We start from the raw sequence: 24,243 nt of genomic DNA, 5'->3' as shown, positions 1-24,243 counted from the left end.
TCTGAGATAGGGGCCCCACATGAGGCTGCCCAGGGCCATTAAGGCTCTCAGAGTACGTATGCAATCAAGTCCACACCTTCTGCCCTTGCAGCCATGCAGACTCTCCTGTGTGGTGCAGGTGGTTTGGTTGAGGGACCTCTGGAGATCATCTAGTCAAACCCCTCTGCTCAAAACAAGGTCAATCCAAGCAGATCACTCGGGACTTTGTCCTGCTGGATTTTGAACATCTCCAAGGATGTAGGTTCCACAGCCTGTCTGGGCAACCTGCCCCAGTGCTCAACCACCCTCAGAGTAAACGAGTTTTTCTTGCTTAAATAGAAATTCTTGTATTTTAATTTGTGCCCATTGCCTCTTGTCCTTTCACTGGAAACCACTGAGACAAGCCTCAAGGCTCCCTTGAATGTTTAAATTTCATTAAATCTTTCAACAGCTGGAAAAATGGGCTGACAGGAATGAAGTTCAACAAAAAGAAATGCCAAGTCCTGCACCAGGGGCAGAGTAACTCACTGCACCAGTACGTGCTGGGGGCCACCCAGCTGGAAAGCAGCTTTGCAGAAAAGGACACAGAGGTCCTAGTGGACACCAAATTGAACGCGAGACAGCAATGTGCCCTTGCTGCAAAGAACACTAATGGGGGCTGCATTAGGGGCATTGCCAGCAGGTCGAGGGAGGTGATCCTTCCCCTCTACTCTGCCCTGGCGAGGCCACACCTGACGTGCTGTGACCAGCTCTGGGCTCCTCAGTACAAGACACGGACACACTGGAGAGTCCAAGGAAGGGCCACAAGGATGCTGAAGGGACTGGGGCACCTCCCGTGAGGAAAGGCTGAGGGAGCTGGGACTGTTCAGCTTGGAGAGAAGGTTCAGGGGGAAACTCATCGATGTGCATAAATACCTGAAGGGAGTGATAGATAGCTTAGAAATAACTAGATTAATAGGATATGAAAAACTTAGAACAATTAAAACTCTCATTGTATGTACAAAGAGGAGCTTGACAATGTAATTCTACAAGGAGCTTCACAGTGTAACTGTAAATTAAGCAAGGTCCTGGGGCCCTTTGTGCTGACAAGGTGGAACTAGGATGCTCTGTGTACTGCTAGGAAGACACCGGTATGCGAACATCAGTGCCTTGAAAGTGGAAAACTGGTTGTCTTGTTTTATGGTTTGGAAGAAACTCAAGACACGACTGAGTCTGTGTGAAGGGAGGTGGTGAAAAGTTCAGAGCAAGGGAGACTCAAGCCTTCATCCTCAACGACCCCCACGACCACCACCAGGACACAGTGCTGCAAGCACAAATGGGAGGGAACTTATGTTAAATGACTTCTCAGTGGCCTAATTATCCTAACTCGACCTATTCTCAGGTATCTATTAAATATGTATGAATGTAAAGAAGGCGGGGCAGCAGGTGCTTTTGGAATTATCCACCCTGATGCCCGCCAGTGAGGTAAATATAACTGCTTTATAACCTATCCAGAGTTATTGAGTTTAATTCCGCAGAACAGGAGGGTGTAAAGGCGGTGGGGCCTAGCTCTTTTCAGTGGTGCCCGGTGACAGGACAAAAGGCAAAGGGCACAAACCGCATCACGGGAGCTTCTGTCGTAACACAAGGCTTTTTTACGGAGAGGGTGCCTGGCACCGCGTGCCCAGAGAGGCTGAGCGGTCTCCATGAGGTATCACAAGCCGTCCCAGGCAACCAGCTCCAGGCGAGCACTGAGGGCTTGGCGCGGAGGAAAAGGCCGGGGCAGCGGCCAAAGGCGCACCCACGGGACCCCCCCCGCCTAACCCCCCTTTCCCCGCTCCCTGTCCGCTCCCCGCATCGGGCCCCGCCGCCCTGCCGCCGCCCGGGACTGAGGCCCAGCGGCGCCGGCGAGGAATCCCCTCAGGGGAGCGCGGGAAGACGTGCGCGCTGCCACGCGCCGCCCGGCCCGGGGCTCGCGGCGCCTGCGCGGGGCGGGGGGGCGGGGCGGGCGGCGGAAGGGGCGGTGGGCGCGCACCGGCAGCATGGCGGCCGCCCGCTGCTTGCGGCTGTGCGGGCGCTGGCGGCCGGCGTTGCTGGGGCCCGCGCGGCGCCGCCTCCTGCCGGCAGCCTCCTCCGCGGCTCCGCTGGGCTCCGCGCCGCCGGCCCGCCTCGCCTTCAGCACTGGCCCGCCATGGCAGCAGCGCAGCGCCGGCGGTCTGGCGGGGGGCGACCCGCAGGAGGGCGGCGGCGGCGGTGGCGGCGGCGAGGACGGCGGCGGCGGGGCGGAGGCGGGCGGGGCAGGGCCGGTCATGACGGCGCTGGCGCCGCTGCTCGTCCCGGAGCATTTCCCCAACGTCCCTCTCATCGCCGTGACGCGTAACCCCGTCTTCCCGCGCTTCATCAAGATCATCGAGGTGAGGGGAGCCCGGGGCTGGCGGCGGGGTGCGCGGGGCCTTGGCGGACGGCCCTGAGGGACACGGCGGCCCCGGGCCTGGGGGCGGCCGGCCGGGGCCGCGCTGAGCCTCCCCTCAGGCTCCGGCAGGGCCGGGCCGCTGCTCCCCTCAGGGCCGCCCTCTGCTGCTTCTTGTGTATTCCCAGCTACATCGCCTGCCCGCACGGGAATCGTGGTTCTTTGGGGATGGGTGCGGGCTTTGGGTTTCAGGAGTGTTGCGTCAGGCGGTCGCGCTGCTCCCCGTGAAGCTGAAGGCAGCTTCAGCCTGCTGGGATAACAGCTGTGGTGGTGCTGGGAGATCTGCCCGGTGGCCGGCGCAGAAGCTCTTCCCGAGTCGCCGCCCCGCTGCCATCCCGCCGTGTCCCATTGCCGGGGGCTGAGTGAAGGTGCCCGTGGTCTGGCTGCACAAGCCTGGCCGTGCCCCGAGCAGCAACTGCCCAGGCAGGGACTGAGCTGCGGGGGGAAGCACAGATGCAGTGTCGAGCAGCACCGCTCCTCTGGGAGAGGGTGCTGGGTGCTGGGCGCTGGTGGTCTCACAACATCAGAGTGTGACCTTTCTCCTCTTCACCTCCCATGTATTTTGAAGAGCCTTCAACTCGATCTTTGATACATCACTTGAGCTCTCAGGCCCAGAAATACTTTTTCCTCCTGAAACGCAACTGTTTTGGAACAAGCACTCATATTTTTGCACCTTGCTAACATTTTACCAATCCAATTTTGGAGTTAACAAGAATCACTATTTCCCTGTTCCTGTAGTGTTATTTATCATAATGTTATTCCTACTGTAGCGATTTTCTGCGTGTCCAAATCTAATATGTGCAACTTTTAGTGTCTTTATAGATGTGTTGGGGGAAGGAGAAGATTATATATTATTATGATCTTTAGGCACGAAATCATGTGACACCTTTATTTACAAGTCATTAATTTCAATGCATAGGTCACCAGTGTCTTATATTAAGATAATTGTTAAATCCTGTCTCTTACACCACAAATTCATTGTGCTGACATTTATTTCCTGACAACATGAAGTCTCTACAGTGAATATGGAATCATGAATGTTCTTCTTTCTGTTAATGTCTGTGGCACTGGCAAGAATAGTTTTCCTAGACATTGTGCAAAATTAAAATAGGTATGCCAAGTTTAAAATACGTCAACAGCAGTGGTATTGCTTATGCTGCTCTGTCCAGACCACGGTGGTTATTGTCCAGAGCACTGAGCACTGCAGCTTATGTCCATCACTTTGAAAAAACACTCAGTGGTCGGCACTGTGACTTTATGCAACAGCACAATTCACAAGGAGGTATTTTCTTGGTCACTGAGGCTTCAGCCTGCTGGGATAACAACTACAGTGGCGCTGGGAGATCTGCCAGGGACAGATGTGTGGCATCCAGAGAGCAGAGAGGAGTAAGAAAGTAAAATAGGAATACTGGCAGGGTCTCAAAGCAGGGACTTGGGTAGGCTGGTGGGTGTAGGAGAGAAATTGAAATTAGGGGGCTTTGGAGAAGACTGTTTAAGCTAGGTGGGTGAGAAGAATTCAGGCAGTTGATGGGGAAGATTGGAGTAGCCCTCCAGTAGGAGTGGACAGCTGGAACATACAGGTATGGAAGGGGAAGGGAACAGTGATAGCAACAGAAGCTTTTAGAAAGTCGTCTTCAAGTGAATGAGAAGCCTCTTGCTCGTAACAAATTAGGCCTGGTTTCTTCTGCTGCCTTTGAGCTTGTCCTGTGTACTTGGTGACTTGTTTTAAATACTTAGATTTCATGTTTCTCTAATACTCTTCAACATCCCCTGTCCCCTAATGTGGCAAGACTAGAAAAATCTGAGATTAGAATTCAGTCATAGGGTTTCACTATGCCTGGCCTTACACTGAGGGTGCAAACCTTACAGAAAATCCACTTCTGATTTCATACGTATTGTTATCCTAGGTAAAAAATAAGAAGCTGGTTGAGCTGCTGAGGAGGAAGGTTCGTCTTGCCCAGCCTTATGCTGGTGTTTTCCTTAAAAAGGATGACAAGTAAGTAATTTCTCTGGCTCTTTTGAAAAATTTAAAAATAGCTATTTTCACAACTAGACTGCATTTATATAAAAGCTATGATCTGAAATTCACAGCCTTGGATAGTGTTAGAGAAATTGTGTATAGGCTCAGACCATCCTCTTACTCTGACAGTTTTCATTGCCACCACCAGCACTGCTAGGAGTTTGAGTCTTGCTTCCCTGTGAGGGTGGCGAGGCACTGGCACAGGCTGCCCAGAGCAGCTATGGGTGCCCCGTCCCTGAGGGTGTTCAAGACCAGGTGTGATGGGGCTTGGAGCAGCCTGGGCTGGTGGAGGTGTTCCTGCCCGTGGCAGGGGGTTGGGACTAGATGGTCTTTAAGGTTCTGTCCAACCCAAACCATTCTACTATTCTATGAAAAGGCTGTTATTATTTGGGAGGGGAGTGAACCATCCACGTAGTTGAGTGATTTGGAAAGGGTGGTTACAGTGAGGATAAAATTAAATGTCTTTGCTCCTGAATCCTGTTTAAAGTTCTGCAACCAGTGATTATTCTTTCTTTTTTAATCTTGCCTGCTTTCTCAAGATTCTGAGTATCTACTCCAATTTTTTTTCTTTAATAGCAATGAATCTGATGTGGTGGAGGATCTGAATGAAATCTACCAGATGGGAACCTTTGTACAGATTCATGAAATGCAGGACCTTGGAGACAAGTTGCGTATGATAGTCATGGGACACCGAAGGTGATTGGTGATTACTTGTACTTCCACTGCATCTCACCAGACTTCTTTATAAATAGATACATCCCTTTATTTAATGTTCACCACATACATGCATTTTCATGCACAACTTGTATACGGCAAGCTTTTGCTTTGTTACCACAACATACCCTGATAGTGCTCTGATGCTCCAGCCCCGGTATTCTGTGTACTGTTAGAGATGCAACAGATTAGCCACAGAAAGGAAGAGCTAGAGCATATCATTCTCATATAAATTGTAATGTGACGCAAGCAAATATTCATTAAGTTGAAGTTTAGCAGTTTCTTTGACAAGCACAGCAAAATTTAGCAATGGTGAAAAAAATCCTCTGGAACTAATTTAAGCCAATATTTTTGCATTAAAAAAGAGGGGGAAAAAAGTGGTCCAGAACTGTAATTATGTCGTCTACATAATCTTGTCCTAGAACTGAAGAAAATAGGATTAGTGTTGGGAGTATAGGTTTAGCTATTTGTGCCAAGTATTTTGAGCTAAGAGAGTATAAAATTGTGGGTTTAAAAGTGTCGAATAATTAATTTCCATTAGAAAGGGAAGCACAAGGACAGAAACATGGCAAGGGAGACAGATTCAGGGTGGGGTTTGCTTTGAAGCATTGCTTTTTCGTCCCACTCACTTTACTTCAGTTGCGTTTGTTCGGGACAGCAAAGAACGGGCACTACTTCTCAAAGCTGAATTTGCGTGAGTTTGCAGGTCAGCATCTTTCCAAATGAAGTCTTGGACCTCTGCTGCATTATCAACGCACAACCTTGTTTGATTAGGTTTTGGACATAGGCAGCTATTGGTTTTGGTTTACTTGGAATAGAAATATTCCCTATGACTTGGAAGGTGTTGGGAATTGTTCTTTATTTGATTGAGACACCACTGGTCAGTTATGTCTGTAGGAACCACACTGGATATCGATCTGAGAAGCATCCTCCATTTACAGGGAAAAATATAGAAAAGGAAACTCTTGTCAGCAGCCCAAAATAATGAAATGTGGTGTCCTGCAAGCGTGGATCCTCTCATTTCTAAATCCCTCCCTTAGCTCTCCCCGTACATCTTCTAGCGTGCCTTCTGGGCCAGGGCAGCAGCTTCTGTAGTCAGTCTAGAGCTATTTACACCCTGACTGGCCAGCTGGCTGCTGCCAGACTGTTTGGGTTGCCCTGCGAGGGGACGTTCTACCCAGCAACTGATTCTACCCACCAGCAGCCCCACTGTCCAGAAAATGTTTTGGAAATTAATTGTCTGTGACTCTATTCTGTTGACAAGAGTAGTCAAAGTTAGTCAGAAGTTGCTAGTGGCAGGCAGGCAGAGTAGCTGAGGAGGTCTTACTTTTTAAAGGAAATCACATGGAAAATAAGACCTACACCCTGCTCATAATGGCAGTTATCCCATGAGCTGGGAGTCTGCTACACCGCAGGGGTTTTTCTGGCCTCTGTGTTCACAGACTAGTAGGACAACTTTGTCAAAAGCTGTTGCAGTTCCTGAGTGTTTGTGTAGCACTCATCTTTGGTGGGGAAACCTTTTAAGCGAGTGGAGAGGGTAAGATTTTGATCCCTTTCTGGAGAACTGTAGGTCATAATCCATATTAAAAACGTCCAATGTGAGGTTGTATGCACAGCAGGCAAAATTCAGAAAAGTTTAAGAGCAGTAACAGGGAAGCTAATTTTTTGGAAGGTGATTATGCCATGTGATCTAGCCTGTCCCTTTGCGGGATTAATACTCAATTAACTTTGTTGTGGAATATATTGTGGGTTTGATCTCTTTCAAGATCATAATCTAGGAAATCTCTTTGTGTAATAGACTAAAATTTCAAATGTCTGGACATGGAATGACTTAAAGGTCCATTATACACATGGTATGTAATATTTAGCACTACAGTAGATAATGCAGCAGATGTGGTTTAAAGCAGACAGACTGATTGTTGAGAATCAGAAGACTGAAAACGCGAAACATTATATTCAGAATTAAAGTGAAGCAGGGAACTTGCTTTTCAAGAGAGACAAGAAGCCAACATCAGATTTGTTGGCTCATGTAGCTAGGGAAAGTAACTCTGGAGCAGACATAGTAACAACAATGCCTTTTTAGCAGTTCTGTTCCTGTGCTGCAGCTTGTCACTGAGAAGTCAGTCTGTGATACTGAAGAACATATCTTGTGTGCATGTGTATGTTCACCAATATTTGGATTATTTTTATTGTAATCATTAGAAATCGGTTTTTGTGGTTCTGCAGCTGGATGAAGCTAACACAATTTATGATAAAGGTGCTGTCAGCTGTCCTTGGCGTCTCATTCACACACCAATAAGCTAATTCTGTGGTCAGTTAATTTTTTTGTATGACAACTTAATGTAAATTTACGTAGGGAGTCCTGTTGGTATCTACCGCTTGATTATTACTGTTTTACTAAATCAAGCCTTATTTTGACAAAATGAACTAAAAGCTAAATCTTGTCAAAACACTTACAGTCAGTCACCTTTGTCAAAGTTTGAAATTTTAGTTTACTCAAAATACAGCTTAGACTCATGCAGAAGAGCTGAAAACATGTTATAACAGAGGGGTATTGATTGTAGGTGGTTTCTTTGGGCTTTCAGGATTCGTATAAACAAGCAACTAGAGGTTGAGCCGGAGGAGCCTGAGAACAAACAGAAAATTAGAAGGAAACAGAAGCGCTCTAAGAAAGAGGCTGAAGAAGAGCCTGGAGCAAAGGACCAAGCTGTGGAAGTGGTACTGGATCCTGTAGCTACTTCATCTCAGGAAGTTCTCATGGTAGAAGTAGAGAATGTGGTTCATGAAGATTTTCAGATCACAGAAGAGGTTAAAGTGAGTGAGTTATTCATACAAGCCTGGTTTTGTCCTGTAGTGTTGCATCTACATTTCTTGCTTAAAAGGAAGAGTTCTAAAATCAAGATCCAATTTCAGGCTTCAGAAACCAGTTCCTCTTCCTCACAGTCACTCTAGTAGGGGATTGTATGAAAATAATGAATTTTTTATTACAACAGCTCAATTCCTTAGAACTGGTCACTTCAGGAAGTTGCTGAACAAAGAGGTTGGTCTGTGCTTAAATCTTTGTAATATCCTCTATCAAACTGAGTCTTTGCTCTGAGGTGACTTGAGTGGTCAACCTGATCATATCTTCTGGCCAAAAACCAGTTTAAGTTTCGTGAGTGCAGAAAGCCAGCCTGTAGCCCTTCTTGCCTTTCCTTCCTCCCAGGAGGAATAACTGCCCCGACACCAAGTACCATTACAGCGCACCGCTGCAGCGGGTGGCCAGGGGCTGTATTTCTGTGCTCCTGTGTTGGAGGGGTTGGGAAGTGTCATAGTGGTACTGAGGCCTTGTCTGTCCTTTTCCAGTCTTTTTGTTGATTGAAGTTTTATTGTGTTTATAGGCGCTTACTGCAGAAATTGTCAAAACAATCCGGGACATCATTGCCTTGAACCCCTTGTACAGGTATGTCTTCCCCATGCTGCCCTACTCTGAGAACAGCGTGTTCTCAGGCTGGAGTACGCTGCGATTTTCTATTGCACTTGTCCTTTTGCTGTAATGAAGAAGAGATATTTGCTGAATTGTCACCTAGTATTTTGTTGTGGGATGTGAGCTTTTATCATCGGTTGTGGGAAACAGGGCAAGTTTTGAAAACCTGATGTGAAACTTCAATACAAGGTAGGATGATAAGACCTGTGGCAGGTGATCTGGGTCTGAGTGAAGCTCACTGCAATACGTATCGTTGTCTGATCCATGTAACATGAGCATAGTAAGTCTTAGCATACTGGCACACAAAATTTTTAAGTAACTGTTAAGAGAACATTTCATACATTTGGGTTTATATATTGGTGACCTTTCCCTTTATTGAGTGATTTATGTGTTTGATTCTGCGTATTAGCTTAGTCAAATTTTTACAAAATGAGTTATTTTTCTATGAAACTGAGCTGTTTCATGCCTTTACTCTTTTGTAGCAAATAAATAGCTCTGTAAGGATACTTCCTTATGAATGTAAAATTTTACAAAGTGTTTTGGGTTTTATTACCATTTTTTCAGAGAGTCCGTACTTCAGATGATGCAGGCAGGACAGCGTGTGGTAGATAACCCTATCTATCTGAGTGACATGGGTGCAGCGCTAACAGGGGCAGAGTCACACGAACTTCAAGACATCTTGGAAGAAACCAGTGTAAGATGAAGCTTTTGACTGAAGCTATGCTAACTGAATCAAAAGTATGTCTGTTATATGTCATAGTTTCTTTACCAGCCTCAGTACAGAGACTTCAGTGGTATGTTTGATGAGATGTTAATATCAGTGACTAAGTTCCTGTTGAAGGATATAGTAAGTTATATTGCCTTAAGGGAAAGAGTCTGGATGTGCTATATCTTTGGTAGCAAATCATTTTCTTTCGCACATTGGTTGTGTGCTGTGGAATCGCTACACAGTTTGTGTCCATACCTACAGTGCTGGAGAGTTCTCCCAGACAACCTGTTGGAGCTTTTTATTCTCTCTTTCTAACTGGGAGTTGATAAGAGTATTGGGTCTGAAAATTCATTTTGTGCCTATCTTTTCCAGATTCCCAAACGGCTTTACAAAGCCCTTTCCCTTCTCAAGAAGGAATATGAGCTGAGCAAACTTCAGCAGCGTCTTGGAAGGGAGGTGAGTTTTTCAAGTAATACATACCTTGTATGTATTTGTATCATGTCCACCATTGTGATGGTTAGCACGGCCAGCGAAGAATTTTAAAGCAAGGCAATAGTACACATTCTAAAGGGAGGTTAATTTAGAGTTAAGATTTTATATTCTTTTTCTGTTAGAAATTGGTTTTTTTCATGCATATTGTAAAAGCAACAAGATGTGAGGCTATGGCATCTGCTGTTAAGTTGTGTCCAAGTTGTAATTTCATGCAAGCAGGCAAATCCTGGAGGCCTGCAGTTTACCAAGCATCTGTGTAAAAATATACAGCATAATAGTGTATATAGCACATAATAGTGTAAGTAGTGCAATGTTATTTTAAAAGACCCTCTGCTAACCACTATGAACTGCAGTAGTTCCTCACTGCTGTAAATTTTAATCAGAATTTGATACCTGCATCAAAATGGTAACTGAATATATGAAGTACAATTTGTGCATACTGAGTCAAAAGTTCCTGGGTTTATTAACTCCCAATAATTGGGGCTTTTAAAATTCATGTGAATGGGGGGCAGTAGGAACATCCTGCAGTTCAGCAAAGAGAAATCCATAGTCCCACACCTGGGTTGAAATAATGCTGTGCAACAGGACAGGCTGGGTGCCAGCTGGTTAGAAAATAGCTTTGCAGAAAAGGACCTTGAGGCCCCGATGTACGGGAAGCTGACCATGAATTAGCAGCCTGTCCTTGTGGCAAGGAGGGCTGACTGCGTACTGGGCTCTATTTGCGGTTGTGTAGACAGCAGGTCAAGAGAAGTGGTTATTCCCCTTTATTTGGTGGCTTACTCTGCCCAGCTTTTGGTCTCCTCAGCATAAACAAAACACTGAAGTACTGAACCATGGTCAGTGGAGGCCACCGAGAGTTGGAGGGAGTTGGAGTATGTCATAGAGTTACTTTTTACATTAGGACATGCTGCAAATGATTTCCAAGTCATATTTTCAGTTGCTGAGAAGGTCGTAACTGAGAAGCATTTGGAAGCATTTGATGTTTGATGGGTTGTACCAAAACTGAAACGGTTACTGTATCTGTTGCTTTGTCTAGGTTGAGGAGAAGATCAAGCAAACACATCGCAAATATCTTCTCCAAGAGCAATTGAAAATCATTAAGAAAGAGCTGGGTCTGGAAAAAGAGGACAAGGATGCTATAGAAGAGAAATTCCGTGAGCGACTAAAGGAGCTGGTAGTGCCAAAGCATGTCATGGATGTGATTGATGAAGAGTTGAACAAGTTGAGCTTGCTGGATAATCACTCCTCAGAATTCAAGTGAGTGCATGGCTGCGTCCTCTGCTGTCAGGGTTAGCTGGGAGAGTGAGAGAAATCAATACAATTCTGTGAAGCTTTTACCTTAAGAGTTTCTTTTCTCTTTTGTCATAATTGTTTTCCCTGAATGTAGCATATGATCACAAACCTAGAGATTGTTCTCCAGATCTCCTGTGTTTTACAGTCGATTACCTCTTTTGATCGTTTTAGGTTTTCTCTTGCAGCGTAATTCTGTGGATTCTTATTTTTTTGTTTCCCCTCATGAAATGTGCAGTGATTCCTTCAGCCCTTAATTTTGGCTCTTGTCTGGTACTTGGGTGTTTTTTCATTAGATGTGAGAGCAGAGAAGCTAGTTGTTAACACGTGACATTGGCAGAGCTGCCTCAGGTGGTCCCTGAAGTGTTGGGGCAGGGTTGGAACTGCAAAGGAGTGAATAGCTTTTACCACATAATCCAACGTGGATTGTCAGAAACTGAGCTTGCTGTGAACACTTCTTGTCTGTTCAGAGGCGGAGCGCGCTATACCATACACCAGTCAGTATACTACTCATCAGCACTTTAACGTTTTGGATCTTTGCTTCTAAAACAAAGTATCTTTTGTGCAGTAAAAGACTGTGTGTTGAGGGCAGGTGTGTCATTTGGATGAGAAACATCTTCTTGATAGTCATGTACTGGGAAGTGGAGGGAGGAGGCTAGGAAAGACACCCTGGCCTTCACAGCTAGCATAGTACTTTTGCCTTTCCCTTAGAGTAGTAACAGGGATAGCAAGTTTGCGAAGGAAGTACTTGGAGAAAAACGCCAAGGCTCTGTTGGTGTGTCACTTTCCGTAGAGTAAATCTTGGGACCAGCCAGGCAAACACGGGGAGGCTGCACTTCCCTGTGTTTGTGACTGCACACAATAGTAATATTTAAATAAGAGTAATATTTACTGCATCTTGCAGCCCTTGCTGTACATTTGAATCCCAGATCTGAGTGTGTGGAGTTTTAGAACAGATGCATGCTGCTTTTACACACTTGTGTTGTCCTCAATAGCAGTCTGTTTAAACTGATGATCTCTACCATTAGCTTCCACATTAACATTCTTATCTCTCAGCCTTAAATCTTTCTCTGTCCTGTTGTACCTCCAGCTGTTTTTCCTTGCTTCTGAGCTAGGAACCTTTCTTCATTACATTGTCTTGGTCCACTGGGGAGATGGAGAAAACTGGTTTTCTATCTTTTTGTGACTTGATCCAAACAGTTGACAGTAATCTGGAGTTTACAAACAATCCTGACCTTCAGACAGGAACCAGCCCCACCCCAAAGAATCATACAGGGAGTTTATGTGCAGAAATCTAGGTCTTTGCATAGTGCATTGAAGGTTCTTTGTCTCAGGAAAGCAAAAGCTGCCAAAAAAAGATTTGATTTAGGGGGGGAGGGGGTGGAAGAGACAAGGGAATGAAGACCATAGTGGAAGGTTAGCAATGACTACCCAGATGATGGTGCTCTTTTCGTAGTCTGCCTTCCATAAGTAGTTTATATCCCACTTGTTCTGGATGAGGTTATTTTGGAAGGCAGTGGAGGAAGCCATGAGCTAGTTGTTGTGAAATCACTCTCACTTGTGTGTTTCTGTCAGTGTTACACGGAACTACTTGGACTGGCTGACATCCATCCCGTGGGGTAAGTGTAGTGAGGAGAACCTGGAGCTGACCAGAGCCCGAGCAGTTCTGGAGGAGGATCATTATGGAATGGATGATGTCAAGAAGCGAATTCTGGTAAGGCAGGAATAGGCAGTGTGTCCCATTTTACACTCTGCTTAGCATCAGACATTTTGGATGTGTTTCAGATTGCAGCTCTCCATTGAATTTGTGTTAATTCATGGATGAAACAGAAAACTACATGAAAGAACAGAGTATTCTGGTGATCAGTTAATGTTTAATTACTTGTGGCAATGAAGGTCATATTCTGATTTTGAATTGCAATATGCTGTTTTGCTGCTGAATGCTGAGCAAGTAAGTGTCCAAGGGAAGCAGTCTCTGGATTTTAATCAGTTTGTTCAGACACTGTTAAACTGGTTCCACTTGACTGGCAAAGCTACTGCCTTTCTAAAACACGCTGTACTTCTACTCATAACTCTAAAACTAAGAGGGGGAGAAGTTAGCTAAGATGTGTGTTTTCCTCACAACCTTTACCTATCCCCAGAGTCGCGCTGGATACTGAAGAGTTTACGGTCTGTGCAATACAACCCTCATAATAAGCAGACAGGGTGGTTTTCAGTGTTGCCTTTTTCCAGAAATCGGTCACTTTTTACTTGCCTGTGCTTGCTGTGGTTAGGGAAGCTGTTTTAGGTAAGAGTAGATACTTGCAGCAGCTTGCAACAACTTCAGCAACTTGCTGTGGGAGCTGCCTTCCTTCCCAGGGGACAGTAATAGGCTCCTCCATGTAGCCAGCCAACACGTTCAAGCAGTGAAAGACAATCCCACTGCTGGCAGGGTTTGTGTCATGCTGGGCAAGTGAGTGAAGGTGCCCAGCAGAGGTGGGACAGGTGCAGATCCTGACTTTGCATTAACGAATCGCAGTGAGAGCTTTGGTTTGGTGAAGCCTTTGAGTGTAGCTAGCCTTCGGCTTAGCCGTTTCCTTCCCAAGTGTGTAGCGAGGCTGTTTCTCTTACCGTTCCCTCGTGTTGTATATAGCAGAGCTTTGTGCTACCTTGGGGACAGTGCTGATGGTACTTAAGCCACCTCAGTAATTGATGTGCAAGAAGCCATACAGGCATCTCCTAAGTTAACAGTACAATATCATCTATATAATGAATAGTAAATTCTTAGGCATGCTGGGATTTTGCTTTTATTAAATTGCTTTGCTCCAGTCTCTTCTAGAAGAAGATAAAGGTTGTGAAGTACCTCTTCGCTACCAAGCCACAGGGGGCTTCTTTCCCTAGTAGTGCCCAAGGCCTGTGACTAAATGCTACTATCTGACTTATTATTTTGAATGGTTTATGGTAAGCCTGTTGTTGCACACTTGCAAGCAGATAACCCCTTTGGAGTGTGAGTCTCTTATGTTGCTTGTTCAGCACTACTCATGCTGACTAGGCCCAGCCTTTACACAGAAATAGATTTGAGTTGCATGATACAGGTCAGTGGCTTTGATTATTGATGTGATTCATTCCATGCAGAAGAGATTCCCCAGCTGTAGCAGTGCAAGCAAGGTTGATGATTTTAAGGTACTGAGAAATATCTACACAGATGTGAGCCCTACTTAGATTGGTGCTGTTGTCTTTGTATAGTATTGCTGTGGAGTTCAGTGCTGTAGGGAGAGGAAATCAAGGCTTTGCTAAATAGCTGGCCTGTTACAGGGGAGCCACATCTCTCTGCCTGCTCGCACAGTGATTTATCCACTGTAAGCGTATCAGCAGTTGAGACTTCAGATCTGAACTGTGATGTGTTTGATTTCTCAACTGCTGAGTGTTATTTCAGGGTTGCCTGGCATAGGAGCGTGAAAAGATGCAAGTTTCACCTAGCAAAGAAGTAGTAGTATAGTAGGAGATGTTCACATGTAGTTTGAGAGACTCGGGTGAGACTAGGGAAGAGGGGAGGAGAACTAGAAGTCTTCCCACTCGAAGACAGAGAAGAGAGAGACTGCTTCTCCCGGTGAGATGAGTACAGAGCACAAAACCCAGGGACAACCAAATGTGTAAATAACCAGAGAGAGAAGAGGTGCACCGATATCCTTAGCTTCTCCCCTTGCCCTCCCCAACTCCTTTGAGGACCCGTTTTGTGTATGATGCTTATTTTGTAATCATTGCTTGGTCTGATAGCAAATATGTTTTGGTGTTGCTGCACTTGCCCTCTGTTTACTACTGGTGCTTCATCTGTTCTGCAGGAATTTATAGCAGTCAGTCAGCTGCGAGGATCCACCCAGGGGAAGATCCTGTGTTTTTATGGCCCCCCTGGGGTTGGCAAAACGAGCATTGCCCGCTCCATTGCCAGAGCCCTAAACAGAGAGTACTTCCGCTTCAGTGTTGGAGGGATGACTGATGTAGCAGAAATAAAAGGACACAGGTCAGTGTAACTTGAGTAGTTTCTCTATCCAGCAGTTTTTACTAACATTGTCAGAATAGGAGCCTGACTGAGGTTGCCGATGTGTGTAATTTTCATCCCTCTTCTGCCAGCCCTTGCTGACAGGAGTTGATAGCAAAGGGCGGAGTCTGGAACATAATTGTCTTCATGTCTCTGAAGTGCAGTACTTGCAGTACTCCCTGTACTTGTGTAGGCTTGTGGGACATCATTGAAAAGTTGTCTGAGCTACCCAGAAGCATTGGACTGGTACCAAATGCTAATTCGTGTCTGTCTATAAATGCCAGCACTAGAGAACAGTGACAGTTTTACCGGGTCATGCACATGTTCAGGTCTGACAGACTTCGTTTCTGAATAATCAGGAGGGAGGTGCTGCATGAGGAAAGCTTGGGAACAAGAATATTCATGGGGAGAACAAGAAGATGTGAATACAAAAATCAGTAGATCCAACCCTGACGCAGGTTTATTTTCCTTCCACGTACACCCAAAACTACAGTGTTTTCAAACAAGTGAGAGTTGTTCTACAGTGTGAATGGAACCTGTGAGGTTCTGCCCTTTATGATACAGAAGCTGAGAGAAATATTTGACATACTTTTCAGGATGTTCTCTACTCCGTGTCTCTTGGCATTCACTCTGTTGTTACCCTCTTGCTCTGCTTCTATATGTTCCTGGATGCCAGTTCCCTCTAGCAGAAAGACTGTGTTTTGCTGTTAGTAGTTTGTTCCTTCAGAGTATCTTTTGATTTACACTGATCTTCCTTTTTTGTCCCTATCAAGTGAGGGAATGAAGTATTCCCTTTTCTAACATTTCTTTACCCCCAAACCAAGAAGTCACTATTCAGAAATCTCTTGTTCTCAGCCTTACTTTTTTGTTTCCCTCTAATATAAAATGGTTAAAACTAAAGATAAAAACTGCAGTCCAGGACTACTCTGCCAAAATTCACATCTGATCTCTACTAGAGACAGACTAGTTGCATGCTGTGTTGTGTGATGTGTGCTATACTTTACAATGGTTCCCTAAATACAGTCTCTGGTAAAACAGGAGGACGTATGTTGGAGCAATGCCAGGAAAAATCATCCAGTGTCTGAAGAAGACCAAGACAGAGAATCCACTTATACTGATTGATGAGGTGATGTATCTGGTCTTCTAGTTTTTGCTCTTAAAAACATACATAGGTTCTTGACCCCAATAGGAAAGGTGAAGCAGTGACTCTTAAAAAACCCAGGGTTGTGGGGTTTTTTTTATTTAAATGAGGCTGGGCTCTCAAGTTCTTTGGGTGACTTCTTAGACTCTTCGTTTTCTCTTCTTATAACAGACTTCAACTTTAGTGTTTCAGTTGTGCCCTTCTCATTAAATTGCAGCTGTTTGGATCGCAAGGATCCTGATGGAGCTGGCTGGATACTCAGAGGCTTCAGTAGCTTTCACATTCCCTACCTAGGTGTAGGTACAACATTGTGCACAAAACCACTATTGCCGATGTGATTATTAGAAAGAGTGAGTCTCTCAGCAGATCTAAAGCAAAACTATAAGGAATAAGGTGCAGTGCTTACAGTCAATTTGTGGTCCAATTTGAGAATAAATGAGTCAGGGCTACCAGCCTACTGCTTTGTAGAAAAGCAGATAAGGACAGGATATAATAGCAGGTTCAGAACAGACTAAAGGTCTCTCTAGCCTCCTTGTGTGCTGTGCCTTGGAAAAACCAGCAGCAGGTGTCTTGGGAATGGTATGGGGGACCAAGAAACTGAGTAATGAGTTGCAGTGTAATGTAACCAACAAGTATCTTGATTTGAAGGGGAGTGAAAACCTTTAGGTTATGGTGCATAAATGGTGGTGGCGAGGAGCCTTGCGTTGGCTGTAGGAGCAAGTTGCATTATGCCTGTCTAGTTAATACTACTCTTTAGGGAGAAAAAGCTGTGGAGAGTGGCCCTGTTGTGATCCCTCCTTCTGAGGACATGAGTGATGTTGAAAGAAACAACAACCTTGGACGTGGTCCTGGGCAGCCGGCTCTAGGTGGCTCAGCTTGAGCAGTGGGGTTGGACAAGATGACTTTGAGAAGTCCCTACCAGCCTCAATCAGCCTATGATTCTGTGAAAGCAGCAAGGGTCACTGGCTGGGCTGTGATGCGTGGCTGTGTATAGGACTTTGCACCCTGGGCAGAGCAAGGAGTGTCTTAGCTTACATATTCGGGAAATGGTATAAACTAGCACCCTGTAGTCATCCCACTGTGGAATAAATATTGTGGTCTGTGACTATAGCTTAGCTTAATGAGTAGTAGCCCACTAATCCATGACAATGCACTGGCTTTTGTTTGTATGCACAGTCCCTGAGGTTTCATAGTGCTTCTCTACAACACTGTTAAATTCCTGTGTCTTGTCAGGTGTGTCATGCTCACGCAGTAGGATAGCAGGGACTTGGGTGAATGCACAGAAAACCGGTAGACTGGGAATGGCTGTTTATGAACAAACGTATGAAGATTTTCAGATGCGGCTTTGAAAGAACCTGCATAAGAATTTACTGTGGTGAGAAACTTCTTGGAACATCTGAAGTTTTTCTCCCATAGGTGGATAAAATTGGAAGAGGATATCAAGGGGATCCATCCTCAGCCCTTCTGGAGCTGTTGGACCCAGAACAGAACTCTAATTTCTTGGATCATTACCTTGACGTTCCTGTGGATTTATCAAAGGTATTTCTGTCTTCTGCAGAGATTGTAGAGCTGGAATGTATGAACGTGTATCAGTGCAGGGATTTCCTGTTGAAAAGATGCTGACGTTTGAGCCAGTTGGAAAGTCAGCCAGATGGGATTGAGACGTGAGTGGCATAGGGCTGTCTCTTCAGGAGCTGGCTTTAACCAAAGTGTACTTAAGGGAACACAATCACCACCATATGTCCTATAGTCTCAGCTCCATGTAGAGTTATGGACACAAAGATACGTGGTCTTGGCTAGAAAAAGCAGGAGTTTTTCTTCCATGTAGTGACTGGCAGAGTTGCTGTCAAGTGATATGGCCTCATGCTGCTCTTAGGCTTTTCAAATTGGTCGTCTTTGCCCACTATTGCATTTTTGTGTGGCTTACATGAATTGCAGAGGTGATGGATTAAAAATACGTATACATAATTTTGTCACTTCTGTGATAACTTCATAGAAGGTAGAAATAATTTAAAGTGAGATCTAGGTCTTCCCAGGCAAATAGCTTCCTGCTCCATATCAGACCATTACGATTTCCCAGTTTGTGCTGTGTGTATTTCTGAACGTTTGCTTTGGGGGTAGGGAATGCCCTACTACATAGTTCTAAAATCCAGAACTTTTCCTGTAATAAAAACTAGATTCCACAGAGAAGGTAATCCTGCTGCAGCCCTTCAGACAGGGAAACACAGAACTGAGGAACTATTGCTTGGACTAAAGTAGCAGGTTAATGAAAATGTTAATAGGAACTTGTAATACTTCCAGGTACTTTTTATTTGTACTGCCAATGTAACAGAAACCATTCCAGAGCCACTGCGGGATAGAATGGAAGTGATCAATGTATCAGGATACGTAGCAGAAGAGAAACTTGCAATTGCAGAGGTAAGAGAAATCACTGATGATGCACTGTGAGTTCTCTCTGATAAAATGGTTTTGGCAGATTCCAGCTTACATCCAGCTGTGTCCAAAAAAAATTAGGCACATGGCATTTTTGATGGAGTTCCTCTGATCTGAACACCCAGTTACTTCAACTGCAGTGTTCCACAGGCTGTGAACTCCAGAAAATGGCATTGAGCTAATAGCGGAATGAAGCTGGGTGAATTGGAACCACCGGGCTTTTGTCACAAACACTAACAGAAGGACACGGGGGATTATTTCTTTCAGAGGTACTTGGTCCCTCAAGCACGAGTTCTGTGTGGCTTGGATGAAAACAAAGCCAAAATCACATCGGATGTCCTGACTGTTCTCATCAAGCAATACTGCAGAGAGAGTGGGGTCAGGAATCTGCAGAAACAAGTAGAAAAGGTGAGGGAAAGTTCTGTGGAACTGTGACCACTGTGCTTCAGCCTTCGCAGCTTTTTCTACAGAAACAAATGACTGTCTCACTCAGGTATTGAGGAAATCCGCCTATAAAATTGTGAGTGGAGAAGCAGAGATGGTTCAAGTAACACCTGAAAACCTGCAGGACTTTGTGGGAAAGCCCATCTTCACTGTGGATCGCATGTATGAAACCACTCCTCCAGGCGTGGTGATGGGTCTGGCCTGGACAGCTATGGGTGAGACAAAATGACTTCTGGGTTCATGTCTACATTTCTGTAACATTTTCAAAAATTGAATGGGATAGTCAAACTGAATTTTCCCTACTGAGTCCAGTGAACTTATTCTACTGGCACCAGTAAAATTTAACTTCTGTGGCCCTTTAGATCCTGACTACTTCTTCCCTGAAGAAGGGACCCTTGCTTACTTCCCCACCCAGGCTCATTTTAGCTTCAGGGTAGCATATTTATGCTCCACATCCCATACGAACCACATACATTAGGAACAGCAGTGACTAAAACCACAAGCCTTTCCAGAGAGCACAAGACCTCCTCTGCTTCCTTAAACGCAGGAGGTGCCATTCTGACTTCAAGGCACAGCTGAGGCATGCCAGATATTTTCAGTGGTGTTGCACTGCTGATTTTGGCTTTCAGTGGCAAGAGCAGATACAGGTATTCTAGCACACTGTCAGGGTGGGTGCAGTTGGCTAGTTACCATCCACTGGATTATGCCCCTAGTAACTTGGGGGCCTATGTGCACTGCAGTGTGGAAATACAGCACACAGCAAAGGATATGACTCCTGCATACTCTAACTGACCTTGGGTGGAATTGAAGTAGTTCAGAGGGAAATTATTAGTATGGTGGAGAAGGTGAAGCGATATCTGACGCTGGGAAGCTGAACTGGCCAGAAGTGTATTGTGCTATGAGCTCATGTTACTTTTTGGCTACGAAGAGCCTGAAACAGTTACAAGAACTGGTTATTTCCAGGAAATAGGGGTTGTGTCTGTGTTGATGGAGTGTGAAGTCTAAAGAAGCAATGAAAGGAGGCTTTTGGTGCAGTGCTGTTGAGATTTCTAGCTAGCCTTCCTGAAGAGATTTGGAGAACAGTTTTCAGCTGCTTTTTACCCAAGCGCTATTGTCTCATCAGAGAGCCCTAGTTCCAAATTCCTGACATTGCTCCTGCATCACCAAAACCTTGTGGTTCGATTTTTCCTTTAACTTTCCTCAGGATGTTGTTTTCCTTTTTCTTTCTTAGGAGGTTCCACTCTGTTTGTTGAAACGTCCCTGAGGCGACCCAAAGACAAGGAGAACAAAGATGGGTCCCTTGAAGTCACAGGGCAACTGGGAGATGTAATGAAAGAGAGTGCCAGAATAGCTTACACATTTGCGAGAGCCTTTCTGATGCAGAAGGACCCCAGCAATGACTTTCTCATGTCTTCCCATATCCACTTGCATGTGCCAGAGGTAAACTGATGCAGAATTCACAGAGCACGCATGGCAGCTAGGCTGGTTTGCTCCCCTAGACATGAAGCTGGAAGTATTTGTCCGTATGTTGTGCAGAATGCGCTCTTGCAGCAGTAAAACCTAGAAAAGAAGACATTTTCCTCAGGACCCTGTGAAAGCATTCTTATGAGCTGTGTTTGTGTTCCTTTCTGCAACAAGCATGTGGTGAGAATACAGGGGCTTGGATAATACTGTAAGGAACCCTAGACTTGTTGTAGCTGTTGGCCCTGTTGTGAGGTAGAGAAACCATGGCATAGAGATGAGTGATTTGGATAAAAGCTTGTATGCAGCAGCTACAAGGAAACCAAAGTTCAGGTCTCTGTGTTACCACGCCTTCATAAAGGCTTTGGGTCATTCACACATAATTGCAAATACTACCCATGGTCTCTGTGCCATGGCTTCTAGTCCATATAATGTCAGTGGTTGCATTTTTCCGGTGTCTGCGACTGAAAATAAATCCCTGCAATGCTCAGAAGGGCTCACACACTGTGTAACATGCTTTGGGCAGGTGCTTTACTGAAGACAGGTTTTGTACTATGATTGTGCCCATGCTTTGCTTCTGAACTATTGCATGCTTTAACCTAGTCCACAGTCCCCTTGTTGCAGCTTGCTCTGTGTCTGTCCAGGTACTTGGTAGTTACCTCTGTGCTCCTTTCCTGGAGAATCAGAAAACAACAGGCACTATCTCTGCCTCTACTCCCTCTCAAGCATTCATTTCTTCTGCTCTTACCTCAACAATCTGTTTGATCTCAGATAAATCTGGACTGTTGCTAGTTTAGGTCTGGGTTTTGTTGGGCTTTCTAAACGGAATGATCTTTTCTGACTTGAATGATTTTCAGTGTTGTCCTCCACTATTTTGTGACTCTTGATGTTCTCTTCCCTTGTGATGCTGACCTCTGTTACTTGTTCTTATGGTTGGCTTAGGTCAACAAAAAGCTTCAAAGCGTTCATGCTCTGTTTTTTGCTCATGTTGCATATTCAAAGTTCTGAGCCCAATGAGTATTGTGGTAGCATCAGGCCAGAACCCAGACTGTAGACTCATGGATTGTTCCTCATGAATAAGGTGAGGACTGACGCAGTTGTTAGTAGGTCAGCCAATTCAAATAGCAGGATCCCATCAGTGACACTTTTGCAAAAACCTTTGTGGAACCCCATGAAATTGGGGCCATGTTAAAACAGCAATGATAAAGATGTTGTTGGGCTTTGCTACTCTAAATGAGCTAAAGGCTGGAGGTTTATGGCTGTTTTTTTTTTTTTAAACAGGGAGCAACACCAAAAGATGGACCAAGTGCAGGGTGTACTATAGTAACAGCTTTGCTATCACTGGCCATGAATTGCCCGGTGAGGCAGAACGTGGCGATGACGGGAGAGGTGTCATTAACTGGAAAAATTCTTCCTGTTGGTGGAATCAAGGAGAAGACTATTGCGGTAAGAGCTCTTCTCTTGTCTCCATGCATCATCTGTGGGAGAGAGCCCTGGCCTGGGCTCAGCAGTGACTGGGACAACCACAGCGATCACTCCTGGGGTGGGGGAGGTGGTGAGCCAGGGTTGCTGTGGAGAAGCCTGCTGGGGGAACAGGGACACTTGCCTGTGTCTCTAGCTGAGAGGAGAGAGGTGGAACCCCAGGCTTTTTGCCAGAGCATCTGTGTTTCTTGTTACTAGGCTGGTGTAATTAAGTGTGGAAGGGATCATCTATATAGCTGTTAAAGCTGTCTGTCACAGACTGGTATGGTCCAATAAGCTGTGCTGGGTCTGACTTAAAATTTCATGTCGATATCCCTGTGTTTTTTCTGGTTTAGACAGAAGGAACTTACTTCTAGTGTCTTGCATTTTCCCCTGTGAAGTTTCTTTGTACATCGTAACCAAGTTACTTATCCTTTTTTTTCCTTTTTTCAGTAAGCGATATAGACAGAGTTCTCTGAAGCGCTCTTGCAAATACTAGATTTATAGTGGTGCTTGCATTTTTGGTTTTAACCCTTTGCAGTTTTCAGAACTCTTTTCCAAGCATTGAATTTCTTTCCATACTTTTCATCTGCACAGCTCCAGCCTACCTCAGCCTTGCATCACATGTTTTTTTGTCTCGAGAATGGTATTAGCTCTTCCAGTAGCCTGTCGAGCTGGGGCTTCACATCAGCATTCTGTCCCTAAATCTGTCTGGGTTACAGCCTTGTGCAACATGATTCCTTTTCCTCATGTACTTTAAAATAGGTTATTTTGCATTTTGTTTTGTGGTAGTCATTACAGAGGACAAACATGTGATAGGGACGCCTGTGGTGCTGATGAGTGGCCGCATACATAAATGCAGGATAAAGTGAGTGGGCACAACCTGCCACTGGATGAGCTGGCCCCACTTTCTGTCACCTTCCAGTGCAATGTCCATATCAAAAGGTTCTGTAGAATGGTGCTCTGGGTCGCACCTATTAATGTCTGATACGCTGCGTCTAATTCTTCTTTTGATTCTAGGGTTTATAGTTGGAACAGACTTCTAAAACTCTGTAAAATAGTATGAATTGTTCTAAACAATCCCTCAGTGTGCTGATATAGTCTTACTAAAATACCTCCCCTTCAGCTGTCCCTGCAGCTGAGAAGGTGGGACTGGAGACTGTGTGTTTTGGGGGCTTGGGGAGATCTCAACCACAATCCATCCCTAGTGATGACATCTGTTAAGTAATGCCCTTGCTGCTCTCCAAAGAATAGAGCGAAGCCCAGTCGTGCACCTCAATAACTGTTCTTGCTTTCTGCAAAGGGGGGAGTGTGTTTCTAGTGGATTGATGGATTTCTAGGTCTGAACAGACCATGTAACTTTTCCCCACAGGCCAAGAGAGCAGGCGTTACCTGCATCATTCTGCCATCGGAGAATAAAAAGGATTATTATGACCTTGCTGGATTCATTACAGAAGGACTAGAAGTGCATTTTGTTGAGCACTACAAAGAGGTATTTGATATAGCATTTTCAAAGCTGGATGCCACTGGAGGATGATGTTCAACGTGGCTGGAAGGTGGTCTGTCCCCAAATGCTCAGCCCCTGCCCAGAAATGGGGTGACCGAGGGGCAATCTTGAAGTGGGACATGGAGCTATTGCTGCTGCGCAGCTGCCAAAATGAATTACGGCTTTGCTAGAATAAAGTATTTCTCCCTCTTTACTACTGAATTATGAGCCACATTAAGTATTTCAAATAAAATTGTGACATTTTGCCTAAGGACTAGGCTCATTATAAGCCTGGGATAGGCTAGAGGGAAGACTGTGGAATTCTAGGACACACGTATAGCTGCCCAGGGACATGGTTCTCCAGATTAAATCACTACTCCAGGCTTAAGGAGCGAGCAGGCCTGGACAAAAGATCAACGTGCTCAGTACCAGCAGTTAGCACTGCACCACACCATAGACTTGTCTTTGCCACTGCAGCAGCTGTGTTATGTTCCCTGAGTGAAGAAAGTAATTAAATGTCTTAGCAGGACTGTTGTAGATCAATAAATATAGGCTTGGGCCAGAGAACTTGAGTATTGTTTTTACAGTGAATGCTAGAAAAACTGAATTTGAAAAGGGTGAGAGTAGTTACATGAAGCCTAGTTGAAATATATTACTTTGTGCAGGAAGAACAGCATTTG

At 45.1% G+C, this 24,243-nt stretch overlaps 1 protein-coding gene across 1 annotated transcript; it reads left to right on the top strand.

Moving 5' to 3' along the window:
* The first annotated feature begins 1,957 nt into the window (after positions 1–1,957).
* On the top strand, positions 1,958–24,135 carry LONP1 (lon peptidase 1, mitochondrial). The gene is made up of 18 exons (XM_080384099.1): positions 1,958–2,372; positions 4,336–4,424; positions 5,025–5,144; positions 7,748–7,976; positions 8,543–8,604; positions 9,193–9,322; positions 9,710–9,793; positions 10,866–11,086; positions 12,695–12,833; positions 14,941–15,119; positions 16,176–16,263; positions 17,695–17,817; positions 18,580–18,696; positions 18,979–19,119; positions 19,205–19,370; positions 20,387–20,595; positions 21,898–22,062; positions 23,450–24,135. The coding sequence occupies exons 1-18, from the start codon at positions 2,001–2,003 to the stop codon at positions 23,612–23,614; spliced, it is 2,799 nt and encodes a 932-aa protein (XP_080240225.1). The 5' UTR covers positions 1,958–2,000; the 3' UTR covers positions 23,615–24,135.
* Positions 24,136–24,243: the final 108 nt, after the last annotated feature.

This window comes from Falco punctatus (genome assembly GCF_963210335.1).
Source record: "Falco punctatus genome assembly, chromosome: 4".
Lineage (NCBI taxonomy): Eukaryota > Metazoa > Chordata > Aves > Falconiformes > Falconidae > Falco > Falco punctatus.
The sequence above is the reverse complement of the archived record's forward strand: the minus strand, read 5'-3'. Positions and strand labels throughout refer to the sequence as shown.

Coding starts and splice junctions, on each gene's coding strand:
- LONP1 (XM_080384099.1), top strand. CDS start 2,001: ATGGCGGCCGCCCGCTGCTTGCGGCTGTGCGGGCGCTGGCGGCCGGCG. Junction 15,120..16,175: donor GCAGAAATAAAAGGACACAG/GTCAGTGTAACT, acceptor CTGGTAAAACAG/GAGGACGTATGTTGGAGCAA. Junction 17,818..18,579: donor TTCCTGTGGATTTATCAAAG/GTATTTCTGTCT, acceptor TAATACTTCCAG/GTACTTTTTATTTGTACTGC.